Source organism: Pleuronectes platessa, chromosome 12, assembly GCF_947347685.1.
Source record: "Pleuronectes platessa chromosome 12, fPlePla1.1, whole genome shotgun sequence".
NCBI classification, from domain to species: domain Eukaryota; kingdom Metazoa; phylum Chordata; class Actinopteri; order Pleuronectiformes; family Pleuronectidae; genus Pleuronectes; species Pleuronectes platessa.
This window is the reverse complement of record NC_070637.1, coordinates 25,331,605-25,351,278: the sequence shown is the minus strand read 5'-3', so window position 1 is coordinate 25,351,278 and position 19,674 is coordinate 25,331,605. Positions and strand designations below refer to the sequence as shown.

The window sequence follows — 19,674 nt, the reverse complement described above, 5'->3', positions numbered from 1 at the left end:
GTGAGACAGTATGCGTCCTCAGAGTCAGTGAGACAGTGTGTGTCCTCAGAGTCAGTGTGCATCCTCAGAGACAGTGAGACAGTGTGTGTCTTCAGAGTCAGTGAGAAAGTGTGTGTCCTTAGTCAGTGTGACAGTAATCGTCCTCAGATTCAGTGAGACAGTGTGTGTCCTCAGAGAGAGTGAGTGTCCTCAGAGACAGTGAGACAGTGTGTGTCTTCAGAGTCAGTGAGAAAGTTTGTGTCCTCAGTCAGTGAGACAGTGTGCGTCCTCAGTGTCAGTGAGACAGTGTGTGTCCTCAGAGACAGTGAGTCAGTGTGTATCCTCAGAGTCCGTGAGTCAGTGTGTGTCCTCAGAGACACTTTGTGTCCTCAGGGTCACTGAGATAGGGTGTGTCCTCAGAGTCAGGGAGACAGTCTGTGTCCTCAGAGACAGTGTGTCCTCAGAGACAGTGAGTCAGTGTGTGTCCTCAGAGACAGTGAGTGTCCTCAGAGATTGTGAGACAGTGTGTGTCTTCAGAGTCAGTGAGAGAGTATGCGTCCTCAGAGTCAGTGAGACAGTATGTGTCCTCAGAGCCAGTGTGTGTCCTCAGAGACAGTGAGTCAGCATGTGTCCTCAGAGACAGTGAGTGTCCTCAGAGACAGTGAGACAGTGTGTGTCTTCAGAGTCAGTGAGAAAGTTTGTGTCCTCAGTCAGTGAGACAGTGTGCGTCCTCAGTGTCAGTGAGACAGTGTGTCCTCAGAGACAGTGAGTCAGTGTGTATCCTCAGACACAGCAAGACAGTGTGTGTCCTCAGAGTCTGTGAGTCAGTGTATGTCCTCAGAGTCAGTGTGTGTCCTCAGAGTCAGTGAGACAGTGTGTCCTCAGAGACAGTGAGACAGTGTGTGTCTTCAGAGAGAGTGAGACAGTGTGTGTCCTCAGAGTCAGTATGTGTCCTCAGAGACAGTGAGACAGTGGGTGTCTTCTTCTCTTTCACTCGTCTTGTTAGTAAACAACAGATTCAGATCTTGTGGCCTCGAGTTATTTATCTCGATCACACATGTTATTATGTCTTGGTCACGTTATATATTTTTAACAGATGCCACCAGGGGGCGCTGTAACATACACATTCACACGATCCCAGATGTTTTAACAGCTGTTCTTCCTGCATTTAGCAGCTGTGACTGAGTTTCTATTATTCTGGATCATGTGTTTGTTCTCCTCTGATTTTTATTATAGAACAGTTTGATCCTGGTTGTGAGATATGAGGCTCTGCTGTCAATCAAACTGTCCATGTCTGTGATTGGTCATACACAGTAGACCCCGCCCCTTTTATGTGCACGCTCAGATCTCGTTGATGAAAACCTGAGTTAACTTAACGAGTTGATAACCAGCGTCATGTGACCACTTAGCCTGACTGTGTCTGTCAGGTTCAGTTGAGCTGATCTCAGAAAGATCTCCTGGACATGTTGAAGTGTATTCGTAGTTCAGGCCTCAGTGTTTCCTCAGTGAAGCTGTGAGAGGACAATGAGGACAGACGTCAGGATTGGACAGAAACACAGAGAGACAACAGTCGGACAATCAGAGCAGAACCTCTGCGGAGGTCCATCTGTCTCCTCTGGTCCCAGTTTGTCAGAAGCAGATGTTCATCAACACACAGTGAAACATGTCTTCACCTGTAACAGCAGTAAATCCACCTCTCAGGTGTCCACTCTGCAGTTTGACATGCAGAGGACACACACTGAGCTCTTAGCGTGTTCATTCCAACACGTGAACATGAAGCAGAGGAAGCTGCTCCACCTCTGAACAGGACTGAAGTCCCTGCTGCTCTTTCTACTGGATGAGCTGCATCACTGACTCACAGCTGATGAAGTGAGTCTCTGTAACACTGACGTCTTCTTCTCTCAACAGGTGGGAGGGGGCATCTTGGTGAAGCTGAGTGTGAAGAGGACAGTGTGTGTGGACGGAGGCTGAGCTGTGTCCTGAGGATCCAGAGGCTGAGGCAGCAGCAGCTTGTGTGTAGTCTCCAATATACACAACCCCTAATCTGCATGTGTTTGTGAGATGAAGCCGGAGCACCTCAAGATTCAAGATTTTTTATTATCAAATGCACAACAATAACATTAAGCAGTCGCTGGCAGTGAAATGCTTGAGTCTCAGGCTCTCTTCTAACAATGCTCAAGTAATTACAACCTATACAATAAAATAAAATAGAAATAGTATAAAATAGAACAAAATAGAATATCAAAATTTAAAATAGAAAATAAAGGATATATATCTAAATATATATATATATAAACAGCTGAGGAGAAAATAAAACAAAAATAGTGCAAATATGTCACAGAGAGGAGTTTAAAAGTCTTATGGCCTGGGGGATGAAACTGTCTCTGAGCCTGGTGGTGCGGGCCCGGATGCTGCGGTACCGTCGGCCAGATGGCAGCAGGCAAAAATGTTTATGGATGGGGTGAAAGGGGTCTTTAATAATACGGCTGCTCTTCTTCCTGCACCGCTGGGTGTAGAGGTCCTCTTTGGATGGTAGTGCTGTCCTGGTGATGTGCTGGGCAGACTTCACCACCCTCAGTAAAGCCTTACGGTTCAGGGCGGTGCAGCTGCCAAACCAGGCGGTGATACAGCCAGTCAGGATGCTCTCTATGGTGCATCTGTAGAAGTTATTAAGAATCCTGGAGTCCATGTGGAGCTTCCGCAGCCTGCGGAGGAAGAAGAGCCGCTGTCTGGCCGTCTTCCTAATGGAGTCTGTGTGATGGGTCCAGGTCAGGTCATCAGTGATGTGGACCCCGAGGAACTTGTAGCTGCTGACTCGCTCCACCGTGGTCCCGTTGATGGAGAGGGGGGCGTGTTTTTTCTCCTCGTCATGCAGACTCCACACAGGAACACCCCATCTGAACCGGATTCAAACCAGCAACCTTCTTGCCCCGATTGTGTGTTTATTTACTCCGTGTGTCTAAAACCACATTCTGTGTATATGTTTGTTTATGATCTTAAGGTTCCTGGATTCACGTCACAAATTGTTTTAGTTCAACACAAAGTTAAACACATTGAAATCACTTTGAGTTTAAAATCAGAGTTTTGTCTTTGACACAAAAGATCAAAACTCTGGACTTAAAAATGGGACGTTTTCATTTCTGCATCAGGTGCAGAGCGGTGGAGGATTTTCTACTTTTGACCCACAGGTGGCGCTGCAGTATAACAGCAGCACATCCCAGTCAAAGCCTTTATATTCAGTCTATGAGTCAAACACATGGATCATTTCCTCTGTGACAAACCAGATGTAACGAGACGAAAAACATCTCAGAGAGAAAAGTTCTGTTTCTACTTGTCTCTGCTTTAATGCTCAATAAACATCCTTCCACCGACTTCACTGGAATCATGACTCTGCTTTTCTTTCCTCTTCAAACAAACTGGTGGAAACATTGGTGCAGGTAACAGAACAAAATCACCAGTTTGACATAATGGAAACAAGCAGAAGAAAAGTGAATGAGACATTTACAGTATGAAGAAGAGTCGATGAAGAGCACAGCATCTTTAAGTCTCTGAGGAAACTGTTTAATAAACATTTTACCACATTTAATAGAAAACTGACCCGAGGACGTTTTATACAAACGTAGATGAAGATTCTTGTTGTACGTTCTCGACCACCACCTCAGAACAACCACCAGGGGGAGACTGTAGCAGCCTCTGGGAACAGCAGCATGCTGGGAAATAATTGATGATGGGAGGTTCACAGCAGAGACAAGGGACAGAAAGTGAGAGATGATGTCCTGAAGACAGTGGACATTTTGGGCCTGTTGTGTTGAACAGGTTGTGTTATTTTGTGAAGACACTTGTCTCAACATGATGGTTTCACTTCATGTTCAAGCCCGTCTCAGTTCTTTGTGACTTCAGGATCAGAAATGTTTGACAGAGTCGGTTCCTGACAGGCTCAAGTTCTCACTGTGTGGAGAGGTCATCATGTGACTTTGTCATGATCCTCAACACACGTGTGTCAGTGTAACATGTGACTGTGACGCCATGTTCATGAACACGCTGCTCTAACATCTGTCCAGCAGATGTTGAAGCTCTGAGGTCCACTTCCTCTGCAGCAGAGTGAGACCATCATCTCTTCATGGAGCTGTGCACCAGGCTGTTGTCGACGTGACCAAACACAAAGTGTGAACAACGCGTCATCCAAAGGATCCGTTAGAATTCCATCAAACACATTTATTGGATATACTTTATACTTTATACTTAATTCAGCTTCCTGTCACACGTATCAGAATCAAGTCTTAATGGCAAAGCAACCACGTAAATGCAACTTTTATTGTGCACAGCATTTTAAAGATCATATGAACATAAAAACTACAAAGACGTCGTCATTTCATAATGACACAAGATATACTATGGAAAGGACTAAATCACATCCAGTAGCGCCTCCTACTGGCTTGCAGTTGAAATCGCTGGTGAGCTGGATGGGAGTTGTTTTTTGTTGTGCCCTTGTGATGTGTGTTTTTTGGTACAGTGATTCACCTGATGGGACGCAGATGTAATACGGCTGTGGTCCACTTCAGGCAGTGATGTTGTACTTCTGGCCTTCTTATGGCAAAATGGATAAAACTGCCCACCAATAACTAATGTGGCCTAAATATCCCAAAACAAATGTGGGCCTTTTTTTTGCAAACATGCGGTGCCCTAGATTAAAGTTTAATCTGCAGTGGGCCACGTGGTAAATGGTGAATATTCACCAGAGGAGGAGCATGAGCACAGGGAAGTGTCAGACTCCATTTTCACCTTGATGAGCAGAAGGAAGGAAAGTGAGCAGGTGAGTGTGAACACAACTTTCTGAAAGTTTTACTGTCTCACTCTCACACCTGCTGTTAACATCCGTCTGCTGATCACATGACTCTAAGTTTGTCAGTTCACACCTGGTGACAGACGTCATGTGATCGGATTCCAGAGACAGATGTGAACAGCAGGTCTGGAACAAAGAGACTTCAAAGGACTAATTAACAGAGTTAACTCACAGTTTCACTTTATATCTTCATCTGTTCATCAAGTGTTTAATAACTAAACGTGTTTTCACAATCATATGTTACAGTAACCTCTCTTTGTGTGTGTGTGTGTGTGTGTGTGAGCTCAGGAAAACAGGAAGTGTGGCAATTCGAGAGAGAGAGAGAGAGAGAGAGAGAGAGAGAATTAATGTAACTACAGCCTTCCTGAGGTTTCTGATGTGATCACTGTATTTCCTTGTATATAAGTGGTCCTGTGTATTCAAATTAATGACAGTACTACAAACTATGAAGCCCTGCATCTGTTTCACAATTAAGAACATTTAAAAAATAATTGAATTGATTCAGTCGACAGAAACGCCGGAGTGCTTTTATTTGGAAAAGGGTCAGCTTCAGGAAGTGTTACAAATATTTTTGCTTGTGACTTTTTCAACAGATAAACATTGAAACTGGTGTGAAAGATCATTTCACTGTGTTCTGCTGTAAACTGAGCGCAGAACCAGAAGGAAATAGACCAGACCTTGAATATCTAGAAGAGCAGCGTGGCCTGAACCACAACTGAGCCGCAGCCGGCCCGGTGCAACATGGACGAGGACACTTCAGAGCAAGTTGGACCCTCACACACAAAGTAAGAGACCTGCTACAAACATGTGAAGCTCCAAACTGAATCCTCACAGAATGAACCAGTGAATGATGTGTTCTGAATAAAAACATGTTTGTGTTTGCAGAGGTCAGGACCACAGACTGAGAGCAGAGTCTCCAGGGTCCAGCTGTCTGTCTCTGAAGAGTAACATGTCCAAAGAGTATCCTGTAAACTTCAGTAAAGAACCTGGACCCTCACACACAGAGTAAGAGACCTGCTGCAAACATGTGAACCTCCAAACTGAATCCCCACACATGAACCAGTGAATGATGTGTTCTGAATAAAACATGTTTGTGTTTGCAGAGGTCAGGACGTCAGACTGAAAGCAGAGTCTCCAGAGTTCAGCTGTCTGTCTCTGAAGAGTAACATGTCCAAAGAGTATCCTCTAAACTTCAGTAATGAACCTGGACCCTCACCCACAGAGCAAGAGACTGTTTCTACTGTGACCTGCTCTGAAGAGGATCTAGTTTCCTCTAGTGTGGCCCCTGCATTAGGACACAGCTTCATTGAAGTTGGTGACTAATCTCTCAGAATCACTCAAAGAGCTCAGACCTCCACCAAGAACCAACACTCTCCTTATGAAACCACTTTGAAATCCACTAGAGACTCATTTTGATTTGGATCTGCACCAAATTCCACACACTGGTAAACATCAGTCCTCTGAACATGTCTGTGACAGAGGACCCCCCCCCCGATCTGGTTCACAGACCACAACCTTCCACCGAGTTCACTGGTAATCTGTTGTTTTTTATAATCCCACTAACGAACCAACCAACACACAAACATACTGGGTGAAAACAAAACCTCCTTGACAGAAGTGATGACAACCTGTGACTGTGACATGTGAGTTATCAGGACATGTCTTCACAGGGAGAGGAAGAGGAGTCATGTCTCTGAGGAGGAGCAGTCGTCCTGCTGTGCTTCGTGTCAGGACGTCCTGAAGGATTCATGGTTTTTCAGACAGTGGACCTCATTCTGGGACCAGTCTGGTTCTTCAGGAGATTCCTCCTGTCCCCAGTGTGGACAAAGATCCAGAACAGGAGCTGGAGGTCAGACAGCCGGTCAGAGCAGCACTGTACATGTGTCTGCTGATGTCTTCACTTCTGACAACAGCACATGTGGTTTTATTTTGTTCCTTCATACAGCATCAACATTTAACATCGTTAGAAAAGCACAAAGTTAAAAAGCTTTTATTTTCTGTAGTTTTTCTGTATCTGATGAAAACAATCAGCAGATTCTCAGATTCTCTGTCTCTCACATTGTTTCTTGTCTTTCAGCAGATCGTGGTCTGCAGGAGGTTTTGGATGAACATCAGCTCAGTGTGAGGAGGAGATGTGAACATGTGACTGAAGGAAGTGATGAAACAGGAAGTAGAACCCTCCTCAACAGGATCTACACTGAGCTCTACATCACAGAGGGACAGAGTGAAGAGGTTAATACTCAACATGAGGTGAGGCAGCTTGAGACGGCTTCCAAGAAGAAGATCCTCCAGGACACTCCCATCAAGGTCCACCACATCTTTAAAGCCTCCACTGACCAGCAAAGCAGCATCAGAGTCGTCCTGACAAACGGCGTCGCTGGCATTGGAAAAACCTTCTCGGTGCAGAAGTTCACTCTGGACTGGGCAGAGGGTTTAGAGAACCAGGATGTGGGTCTGCTGGCTGTGCTTTCGTTCAGGGAGCTGAACCTGGTGAAGGACCAGCAGCACAGTCTTCTCACGCTGCTCCATGTTTTCCATCCAGCGTTACAGAAGCTCACTGCAGAGACGCTCGCTGTCTGTAAACCTTTGTTCATCTTTGACGGCCTGGATGAAAGCAGACCTTCTCTGGACTTCAACCACAGGGAGCTTGTGTCTGAGGTCACACAGAGGTCATCAGTCAACGTGCTGCTGACAAACCTTATCCGGGGGAATCTGCTTCCCTCGGCTCTCGTCTGGATAACCTCCAGACCCGCGGCAGCCAATCAGATCCCTCCTGCATGTGTTGACAGGGTCACAGAAGTACGAGGCTTCACTGAGGCCCAGAAGGAGGAGTACTTCAGGAGGAGATTCAGTGATGAAGAGCTGTGCAGCAGAATCATCTCACACATCAAGAGGTCCAGGAGCCTCCACATCATGTGTCAAATCCCAGTCTTCTGCTGGATCAGTGCTACAGTTCTGGAGCACATGTTGACCACAGACCAGAGAGGAGAGCTGCCCAAGACCCTGACTGACCTGTACTCACACTTCCTGCTGGTTCAGACAAAGAGGAAGAACAACAAGTACGGTGAGGGACATGAGACGACTCCACAGCAGCTGACGGAGGCTGACAGGGACGTTCTCCTGAAGCTGGGGAGGCTGGCGTTTAAACATCTGGAGGAAGGAAACATCATGTTCTACCAAGAAGACCTGGAGCGGTGTGGTCTTAATGTCACAGAGGCCTCAGTGTACTCAGGAGTTTGTACTGAGATCTTCAGAAGAGAGTGTGTGATCTTCCAGAAATCAGCCTACTGCTTTGTTCATCTGAGCATTCAGGAGTTTCTGGCTGCAGTCTACGTGTTCCACTGTTACACCGAGAGGAACACAGAAGAACTCATCAACTTCTCGGGAACATATGGGGACACAGACAGTACCTTCTCCCTGGATGACCTCCTGAAGAGAACCATGGAGAAATCACTCACCAGTACAAATGGTCATTGGGACCTGTTTGTTCGCTTCCTTCACGGCCTCAGTCTGGAGTCCAACCAGAGAGTCTTAGGAGGCCTGCTGGGTCGGACAGGGAACAGTATAGAGAACAATCCAAATATCATCATGTGTGTGTGTGTGTGTGTGTGTGTGTGTATGATATTTTCTTTAATTACAGACTCCCGTGTCCAATCCTCTAACCTCGTGTCTACAGGCGGTCTCGTCGTTGTTAGAGATGATAATGTTTCGTATGAATGTTGTGTTTTCAGATTTTATTCTCACAGATAGTTTCTTTAATTACAGACTCGGTGGTTGTGAACTCTCAGAGACTCACGTTGAAGTCGTGGCCTCAGCTCTGAAGTCAGACCCCTCACATCTGAGAGAACTGGATCTGAGTAAGAACAAGCTGCAGGATTCAGGAGTGAAGCTGCTGTGTTCTGGACTGGAGAGTCCAAACTGTCGACTGGAGACTCTGAGGTCCTTAAATCCTTCTTCACTTTTCTTTCTTTTTGGGTCATTATTTATTTAAATTGTCTCAGTCCTGCTCTGCTCACTGTCCCTCAGTCATCTGTCACTCACCCAGCCTGTCAGTCACGTCCACCTCATCAACTCCACTCACCTGCACTCACCTGCTCCTGATCACTAAGAAAGAGTCAGTGAATAACATGTGAACTGAGGCCGAGCACTCGTCCTCCTCAGGTTTTCAAAATAAGACACATTCTCATTGAAACACGTGGGACAGTTGATAAGTATAGAAACAAACAGGAAGTGACTGTCAGGAGCCATCCCTACTTTAAACAGTGTTTAATTACACAAACCTGCTCAGTGACCAACACACAGAGAAGAAGCTGATGAATGAAACAATGGTCCAACATGTCTGATCTGATATGAGGTCAGCAGCATGTTGAGAGTCTGTGTTGACATGATGACGATCCACAACAACAGGAGGACACATTCTTATATTAATCTAATATTTTCTGTTTTAATGTAAAAGGGGACATATTATGAAAAATCCACATTTCTAGTGCTTCTACACGTTTATTTGGGTATCTGGCATGTCTACCAACCCAAACACTCTGGAAAAAAACCGCGATTTGTTACTCTAAGTCGGAAACGAGTGACTGAGAATGCGCTAACGTATCCCTCTCTCGTAACGAGCGTAATGGGAGTCTCTCTTACATGGCCTTGGCCTTGATTATATTTGATTCCTTTTATTTTTAGGACCAAGTTCTTCAGCCCTGTTTCTTCCACTTTGGGTTCATTACCAACATGAAACCCTTCCTCTGGTTTCAGGACTTACACGGGGTCGTCCATGCCTTTATCTTTTCACCACTAGATCTCTGTCCCGCCCTGTACACACGTGTTCCTCAGGCTCCCTGCACCACTTTAAACTGGTCAAACTGCTGCTCAGATCATCGCCACTTCAAGAAAACATGATCATAGAACTGCTCGCCCTTTGCACACATCAACTGTGGAACATGTTCTGACAAGTGGCTCGGACATTATCTGGAGCTGAAGCAGCAGCAGGAGATTGTCCAGGTCCGACTCGTTCAGAGCAACAGGAACATGTGGGAACATTCAGAAGAAGGGCGGACCCAAAACACATATCTCCATGATAACCATGGTTATGTTAAGTTATGTTAAGTTAGAGGTTCACTGTGAAGGAGTTAGTGACGTCTCCGGGTGTCATACATGACGTATGAATCCTGCTGTGGAAAGATCAGTGTTGTTGTTTGCAGCTCATCCACACCGGCGTCGGCCCTCATCACCAAAAGCTCTGGAATCTCCTTGTGTTTCCAAGTTGACATCTTCGTCTTCTACGTGTACGGCTCCTCTTCTTCATCCTGAGATATTTGTGTTCTTCCAGTTTCACGTCCGTCACGTGTTAGAAACCTCATCAACACGTCCACTCGCTCTCTGTGAATCCTCAGGACATTCACCTGCTCTATTCTCACATGGACTCACTAAGAGAATGTATTCGAAGGAATGTTCCAGAAAATGTGAAGAACAAATTGACTCAGACGTCAGGTCTGAAAACAGAGACAGTGATGTTTAGAAAGTCTTTTATTTTCACAAATGAACTCAGTTTAATTTTACAGTTAAGTTTTATTCTTTATCCAGGTTGAGGAACTGCAGTCTGTCAGAGATCAGCTGTTCTTCACTTGCTTCAGCTCTGAGGTCAAACCCCTCTCATCTGAGAGACCTGAATCTGAGTGACAACTACCTGCAGGACTCAGGAGTGAAGGAGCTGTGTGGTTTTCTACAGAGTCCAACCCGTCGACTGAAGAATCTGTGGTCAGTTCACTGACTCACTTTTATAGATCTCATATCTATAACACACTATTTATACACAATTTGTCTCATTTAATTATAATTGAACATAATTCCCCTTCATACATAACTTGAATTCATTCATTCATTAATCTGTGACATTATAAATATTCAGCTACTTGTTAAAACACTGAGTTTAGTTCTGGATTTCCTAAACTGATCTGCAGGACAGAGACCAGGTCCAATTAATCTATTTGTACTGAATCAGAACTCGTTTTTAGTCCAACATGTCTGATTTCATATTTATCTTCCATGTTATGAGTCTGTGCTCACATGAATATGTGTCTGTTATTTTCTCACATGAACTCAGTTTAATTTACAGTTAAGTTTTATTATTTATCCAGGTTGGATGACTGCAGTCAGTCAGAGATCAGCTGTTCTTCTCTGGCTTCAGCTCTGAGGTCAAACCCCTCTCATCTGAGAGAACTGGATCTGAGTAGAAACATCCTGCAGGACTCAGCAGTGAAGGAGCTGTGTGGTTTTCTACAGAGTCCAACCTGTCGACTAAAGAATCTGTGGTCAGACATCATGTTTCAATGTTAAAGGTTCACTCTAAATATAATATAAAGTATTTAAATCTAAAGTCTGTAAATATATCGTTTTTATTCATAGAGTATGTAAATATACAATATTTAAATATAAAGTATATAAATATAAATGTCTCATTCTAAAGTAAAGAAAACAACAACTGTTACATTCAGATGAAACTAGGTAAAAATCTCTAGGATTCTTTTCTCTTCAGTTTCTAACAATGGATCCTTTCACCTGAATCTTCCACACTGTAGCTTTAAGGTCAGAGATCAGAACATGTGTTCCTAATGCCAGGTTCACACCGGACACGGAAGCGCTGCCGAAGCGCCACGTGCCTCCCATCCACCCCCCTGTTAAACCTATTGGTGGTCCTGTGGACTGACCACATGACAGCATGCTGCGTTGGTGTTCTGGGACTGGGCTCAGGGTCCAGAGTCCAAGTTCATTATATTTGACTCCTTTTATTTTTAGGACCAAGTTCTTCAGCCCTGTTTCTTCCACTTTGGGTTGATTTTCAACATGAAACCCATCTTTGGTTTCAGGACTTACACGGGTTCGTCCATGACTTTATCTTTTCACCACTAGATCTCTGTCCCGCCCTGTACACACGTGTTCCTCAGGCTCCCTGAGGCACTTTCAAATGGTCAAACTGCTGCTCAGATCATCACCACTTCAAGAAAACATGATCATAGCACTGCTCGCCCTTTCACACATCAACTGTGGAACATGTTCTGACAAGTGGGTCGGACATCTTCTGACGCTGAAGCAGCAGCAGGAGATTGTCCGGGTCCGACTCCTTCACAGCAACAGGAACATGTGGGAACATTCAGACGAGGGGCGGAGCCAAAACACATATCTCCATGATAACAATGGTTACGTTAAGTTATGTAAAGTTACAGGTTCACTGTGAAGGAGTTAGTGACGTCTCCAGGTGTCGTACATGTGAACGGAGTCCACTTGTTCACGTGTACGACTCCTGAACATGTCCATCAAGATATTTAGAGACATCTAGTGGTGAAGTTACATATTACAAACAACTGAACCCCGAGGACACGAGGACTTTCAAGCTGTTTTCACTCATGAACTCTGTAAAATAGTGTCTGGACATCTTCTGGAGTTTGACTTTCACATATGAAGAACAGGTGGAGCAGCAGGAGGCCTGACATGACATATAAATCCTGCTGTGGAAAGATCAGTGTTGTTGTTTACAGCTCATCCACACTGGCTTCGGCCCTCATCACCAAAAGCTCTGGAATCTCCTCGTGTTTCCACGTTGACGTCTTCGTCTTCTACGTGTACGGCTCCTCTTCTTCATCCTGAGATATTTGTGTTCTTCCAGTTTCACGTCCGTCACGTTTTAGAAACCTCATCAACACGTCCACTCGCTCACTGTGAATCCTCTGGACATTCACCTGCTCTATTCTCACATGGACTCACTCAGAAACTTTATTAGGAGGCTGAAAGGAAAAGATCCAGAAAATGTCCAGAACAACTTGACTCAGACTTCAGGTCTGAAAACAGAGACAGTGATGTTTAGTCAAAGTCCTTTATTTTCACACATGAAGTCAGTTTAATTTACAGTCAAGTTTTATTCTTTATCCAGGTTGGATGACTGCAGACTGTCAGAGATCAGCTGTTCTTCTCTGGCTTCAGCTCTGAGGTCAAACCCCTCTCATCTGACAGAACTGGATCTGAGTAGAAACTACCTCCTGCAGGACTCAGGAGTGGAGGAGCTGTGTGATTTTCTACAGAAACCGACCTGTCGACTTGAGACTCTGAAGTCAGTTCACTCACTGACTTTTGTCAATCATCATATCATATGTATAAAACAGCATTTATACACAATTTGTCTCATTAATTCTAATTGAACATAATTCCTCTTCATACATTACTTAAGTCCATTCATTAATTAATCTGTGACATTTTAAATATTCAGCTTCTTGTTAAAACACTGAGTTTAGTTCTGGATTTCCTAAACTGATCTGCAGGACAGAGACCGGGTCCAAAAAATCTATTTTTACTGAATCAGGACTAGTTTTTAGTCCAACATATCTGATTTCATATTTATCTTCCATGTTATGAGTCTGAGCTCACATGAATATGTGTCTGTTATTTTCACACATGAACTCAGTTTAATTCAAAGTTGTATTCTTTATCCAGGATGGAGGACTGCAGTCTGTCAGAGATCAGCTGTTCTTCTCTGGCTTCAGCTCTGAGGTCAAACTCCTCTCATCTGAGAGAACTGGATCTGAGTGACAACGACCTGCAGGACTCAGCAGTGAAGGAGCTGATTGATCTACAGCATAATCCAACCTGTCGACTGGAGACTGTGAGGTCAGTAGATGGTTGGAGTCAGTCCACGCTGCTTTCATCAGTATTTTACTGAACACAGTCAGTATCAGAGTACAGATCCAGGGTCTGTGCTACCAAGCAGGATTTGTGGTGATCAGGTCAACTTCAGGTTTAGTTTTTTCAGTCCAACGAAGCTCGTCCACTTCTTAACGAGGTAAATCACCATGGTAACTTCTGATGAACGTCTAACCTGCTCCAGGTTAAGTTGGAGATCAACCCGTATCAAAGCTCCGCCCACTGACCACAGTGACTCTACACCAGTGTTTCTCAAACTTTTTCTCTCATACCCTCTTTGGAGCTCGAATATTTTTTCAAACCCACCCGTTCCGCTGCCCCAACAAAATGATGATAAAATGGGCCAAGTTTAACATGCGTATTTATATAACATACACATGAGCATTAAATCCACATCACTTTCAGGAATTTCTGATAAGAAAACTTTTTCCAACAATTTTTGGTGACGTGTCATTTTTTTAAAAAATAGTGCCATAAATTTGCTTAAATTCAAGCAAATTTATATAATAATAATTGAACTTTTGGTGACATTTATCACTACATTCCTCCATCATTCTTTACTTTTTCAATAATAGAGATAAAATAAATTATTATTGCATGTGACGGGGGTGTAGTGTTTCTAAGTGTCTTCTTAATTTGTTGGGTCTCAGAGAGTTTTCAGACATAAAATACACACTGGTCTCTCCTCATGTCCTACTCCATTGACTGTGAACCCAAGAGCAAGACAGGCTTCATCCTACTTTCTTTTCAACTTGGTTTTTGAACACTGTCTCATTTAGATTTAGATTTAGATTTAGATTTAAATTTAACATTTAGGTTTAGATTTAGCATTTAGATTTAACATTTAACATTGAAGTGTAACATTTAACATTTGGATTTAAATATTTAAAATATCTCTAAGTTGACAAATATTGTTGTAAATGTGCAAAAAAAGTGACTCTCAAAAATTCACACCAGTTTTTTAAACATGGTTTGAAGCTAAATGTGACAAAATGTTGCTGTTATTTTCAGCGTGAGCTGCTTTTCAAACGGCACCACATAGAGGTCCATCTGTCTCATCTGGTCCCAGTTTGTCAGAGGCAGATGTTCATCAACACACAGTGAAACATGGCTTCACCTGTAACAGCAGTAAATCCACCTCTCAGGTGTCCACTCTGCAGTTTGACATGCAGAGGACACACACTGAGCTCTTAGCGTGTTCATTCCAACACGTGAACATGAAGCAGAGAGGAAGCTGCTCCACCTCTGAACAGGACTGAAGTCCCTGCTGCTCTTTCTACTGGATGAGCTGCATCACTGACTCACAGCTGATGAAGTGAGTCTCTGTAACACTGATGTCTTCTTCTCTCAACAGATGGGAGGGGGCATCTTGGTGAAGCTGAGTGTGAAGAGGACAGTGTTTGTGGACGGAGGCTGAGTTGTGTCCTGAGGATCCAGAGGCTGAGGCAGCAGCAGCTTGTGTGTAGTCTCCAATATACACAACCCCTACTCTGCATGTGTTTGTGAGATGAAGCCGGAGCACCTCAAGATTCAAGATTTTTTATTATCAAATGCACAACAATAACATTAAGCAGTCGCTGGCAGTGAAATGCTTGAGTCTCAGGCTCTCTTCTAACAATGCTCAAGTAATTACAACCTATACAATAAAATAAAATAGAAATAGTATAAAATAGAATAAAATAGAATAAAATAGAATAAAATAGAATATCACAATTTAAAATAGAAAATAAAGGATATATATCTAAATATATATATATATAAACAGCTGAGGAGAAAATAAAACAACAATAGTGCAAATGTTCAAATATGTCACAGAGAGGAGTTTAAAAGTCTTATGGCCTGGGGGATGAAATTGTCTCTGAGCCTGGTGGTGTGGGCCCGGATGCTGCGGTACCGTCGGCAAGACGGCAGCAGGCAAAAATGTTTATGGATGGGGTGAAAGGGGTTTTTAATAATCCGGCTGCTCTTCTTCCTGCACCGCTGGGTGTAGAGGTCCTCTATGGATGGTAGCGCTGTCCTGGTGATGTGCTGGGCGGACTTCACCACCCTCAGTAAAGCCTTACGGTTCAGGGCGGTGCAGCTGCCATACCAGGCGGTGATGCAGCCAGTCAGGATGCTCTCTATGGTGCACCTGTAGAAGTTGCAGAGAATCCTGGAGTCCATGTGGAGCTTCCGCAGCCTGCGGAGGAAGAAGAGCCGCTGTCTGGCCGTCTTCCTGATGGAGTCTGTGTGATGGGTCCAGGTCAGGTCATCAGTGATGTGGACCCCGAGGAACTTGAAGCTGCTGACTCGCTCCACCGTGGTCCCGTTGATGGAGAGGGGGGCGTGTTCTTCTTCTCGTCATGCAGACGCCACACAGGAACACCCCATCTGAACCGGATTCAAACCAGCAACCTTCTTGCCCCGATTGTGTGTTTATTTACTCCGTGTGTCTAAAACCACATTCTGTGTATATGATTGTTTATGATCTTAAGGTTCCTGGATTCACGTCACAAATTGTTTTAGTTCAACACAAAGTTCAACACATTGAAATCACTTTGAGTTTAAAATCAGAGTTTTGTCTTTGACACAAAAGATCAAAACTCTGGAGTTAAAAATGGGACGTTTTCATTTCTGCATCAGGTGCAGAGCGGTGGTGGCTTTTCTACTTTTGACCCACAGGTGGCGCTGCAGTATAACAGCAGCACATCCCAGTCAAAGCCTTTATATTCAGTCTATGAGTCAAACACATGGATCATTTCCTCTGTGACAAACCAGATGTAACGAGAAGAAAAACATCTCAGAGAGAAAAGTTCTGTTTCTACTTGTCTCTGCTTTAATGCTCAATAAACATCCTTCCACCGACTTCACTGGAATCATGACTCTGCTTTTCTTTCCTCTTCAAACAAACTGGTGGAAACATTGGTGCAGGTAAAAGAACAAAATCACCAGTTTGACATAATGGAAACAAGCAGAAGAAAAGTGAATGAGACATTTACAGTATGAAGAAGAGTCGATGAAGAGCAGAGCATCTTTAAGTCTCTGAGGAAACTGTTTCATAAACATTTTACCACATTTAATAGAAAACTGACCCGAGGACGTTTTATACAAATGTAAATGAAGATTCTTGTTGTACGTTCTCGACCACCACCTCAGAACAACCACCAGGGGGAGACTGTAGCAGCCTCTGGGAACAGCAGCATGCTGGGAAATAATTGATGATGGGAGGTTCACAGCAGAGACAAGGGACAGAAAGTGTCTGAGAGATGATGTCCTGAAGACAGTGGACATTTTGCGCCTGTTGTGTTGAACAGTTGTGTTATTTTGTGGAGACACCTGTCTCAACATGATGATGTCACTTCATGTTCAAGCCCGTCTCAGTTCTTTGTGACTTCAGGATAAGAAATGTTTGACAGTTCCTGACAGGCTCAAGTTCTCACTGTGTGGAGAGGTCATCATGTGACTTTGTCATGATCCTCAACACACGTGTGTCAGTGTAACATGTGACTGTGACGCCATGTTCATGAACACGCTGCTCTAACATCCAGTGGCGGATTGGCCGTCGGGAGCACCGGGACGTTTCCCGGTGGCCTGATGGTCCTCCTGGCCTGACTTGAACAGTCACCGGACTGAGTGACTGACGCCCGGGCCAATCAAATCGATTCATCTAGTTACGTAATAACGCCGCTCGGCGACCTGTCGGCGTAACACAACAACCAATTAGCTCCGCTGTCTTCATTCCAGTAGTCGAGAGAAATGCAGAGTCAGAAAAAGAGGAAAGGTGGAGCAGAGAGAGAGAGGGACAGAAAACGTAAAGCCCTCGCCACAGACGGAGCAAAATGTTGCAAAATAAGTGACATGTTCACCAGAAGGGAAGGTCAGTCAAAAACGATCATCGCCAATCGTTTACTCATAACAATGGCGGCGGCAAGCAGTAGTAGCGGGAGCACAGAGGCTCCAACAGCAAAAAAAACACGACTGAGGTGTTCAAAAGTGTGAGATTTTTTCACTCTCAACGCTCCCAACAAGGTGGTTATTTGCAGACTATGAGAACCTCTCTCAATCAAGAGAACTTAGAAGCATTCATGCTGATGGCAACAGAGAAGGAGATTCTAATGGCACTTGACAAAGATGACATTATTGACAAGATGGCAGAGAGCAGTGAGCTACTGCGCCGCCTACTGGTTTACTAGGGATAATCGCTGACTGGTTACTCTTAGTGATCTACTTTATTGACACTAATGAGTGAATATTGTATTCTAAGTTCTTCTTTGTTGTTCTTACATTGTTGCTTGTTAAATTTAAAGAAATTAATATATTCCAGTTTTGATAAATGTTTTATATGTTTGATGCTTGAAAGTAAAGTTAATTATTGAACATCCAAGCTAGTATTTGTCTCTCTTTTTACAAATATAGGCCCATTGTTTTGTGTGTCTTGCCTTGTACATTTGTGTATCCTATGGCTGCTGTCCTCAATAGTTTTTGAGTATTCATCCATTGCTATAACATTTGAAAACAGGGTTTTCAATGAAAATCATATATTCAAATAGATAACTCATCGGTCACTCCTAAATCTCTTTTAACTATCAAATAGTGTTAGAATACACAACTAGAGGTATGGTGGTCTGCATGAGAAGGGTGGCCTGGAATGGCATCAAATTCCCGGCCTGAATTATTGTCCCAGTCCGCCACTGCTAACATCTGTCCAGCAGATGTTGAAGCTCTGAGGTCCACTTCCTCTGCAGCAGAGTGAGACCATCATCTCTTCATGGAGCTGTGCACCAGGCGGGTGTCACGTGACCAAACACAAAGTGTGAACAACACGTCGTCCAAATGATCCGTTAGAATTCCATCAAACACATTTATTGAATATACTTTATACTTTATACTTAATTCAGCTTCCTGTCACACGTATCAGAATCAAGTCTTAATGGCCAAGCAACCACGTTAATGCAACTTTTATTGTGCACAGCATTTTAAAGATCATATGGACATAAAAACTACAAAGACGTCGTAATTTCATAATGACACAAGATATACTATGGAAAGGACTAAATCACATCCAGTAGCGCCTCCTACTGGCTTGCAGTTGAAATCGCTGGTGAGCTGGATGGGAGTTGTTTTTTGTTGTGCCCTTGTGATGTGTGTTTTTTGGTACAGTGATTCACCTGATGGGACGCAGATATAATACGGCTGTGGTCCACTTCAGGCAGTGATGTTGTACTTCTGGCCTTCTTATGGCAAAATGGATAAAACTGCCCACCAATAACTAATGTGGCCTAAATATCCCAAAACAAATGTGGGCCTTTTTTTTGCAAACATGCGGTGCCCTAGATTAAAGTTTAATCTGCAGTGGGCCACGTGGTAAATGGTGAATATTCATGATCCCACACCGTCCATTATTCACTTCATAACCATCACAATTAAACATGAAATGTGAACCAGTTTCATTTTCATGGGTATGAAAACACCCGGTTGAACACTCAGGTTTCAAGAGTGAACAGGTTCAACAGGGAGGAGGAGCATGAGCACAGGGAGCGGTCAGACTCCATTTTCACCTGGATGAGCAGAAGGAAGGAAAGTGAGCAGGTGAGTGTGAACACAACTTTCTGAAAGTTTTACTGTCTCACTCTCACACCTGCTGTTAACATCCGTCTGCTGATCACACAACTCTAAGTTTGTCAGTTCACATCTGGTGACAGACGTCATGTGATCGGATCCCAGAGACAGATGTGAACAGCAGGTCTGGAACAAAGAGACTTCAAAGGACTAATTAACAGAGTTAACTCACAGTTTAAATTTATATCTTCATCTGTTCATCAAGTGTTTAATAACTGAACGTGTTTTCACAATCATATGTTACAGTAACCTCTGTGTGTGTGTGTGTGTGTGTGTGTGTGTGTGTGTGTGTGTGTGTGTGTGTGTGTGTGTGTGTGTGTGTCCGTCCGTCCTTGCTTGGTATTTTTGGGTGCGTTTCTTGAACTTGTTTGTCCTGATTCCTGTGAGCTCAGGAAAACAGGAAGTGTGGCAATTCGCTAGTATAGAGAGAGAGAGAGAGAGAGAGAGAGAGAGAGAGAGAGAGAGAGAGAGAGAGAGAGAGAGAGAGAGAGACTATTAATGTAACTACAGCCTTACTGAGGTTTCTGATGTGATCACTGTATTTCCTTGTATATAAGTAGTCC

The 19,674-nt window shown here is 43.8% G+C and overlaps 1 protein-coding gene across 15 annotated transcripts in view; it reads left to right on the top strand.

Annotated features, from left to right (window-relative positions):
* Nucleotides 1-19,674, top strand: part of LOC128453503 (NACHT, LRR and PYD domains-containing protein 12) — a 57,225-nt gene that overhangs the window by 25,637 nt on the left and 11,914 nt on the right. For 5 of the 15 annotated variants that reach the window (XM_053436437.1, XM_053436448.1, XM_053436449.1 and 2 more), the window contains 3 exons: nt 12,750-12,926; nt 13,307-13,480; nt 14,868-16,357. In XM_053436437.1, coding sequence (XP_053292412.1) covers nt 12,750-12,926; nt 13,307-13,480; nt 14,868-14,889 — 373 coding nt within the window. In that variant the 3' untranslated portion in view covers nt 14,890-16,357. Of the gene's footprint in view, nt 1-4,726; nt 4,793-5,415; nt 5,608-5,707; nt 5,828-12,749; nt 12,927-13,306; nt 13,481-14,867; nt 16,358-18,196; nt 19,082-19,674 lie in introns of those variants that run through there. The other 10 variants (XM_053436450.1, XM_053436444.1, XM_053436438.1 and 7 more) reach the window with 9 other exon arrangements.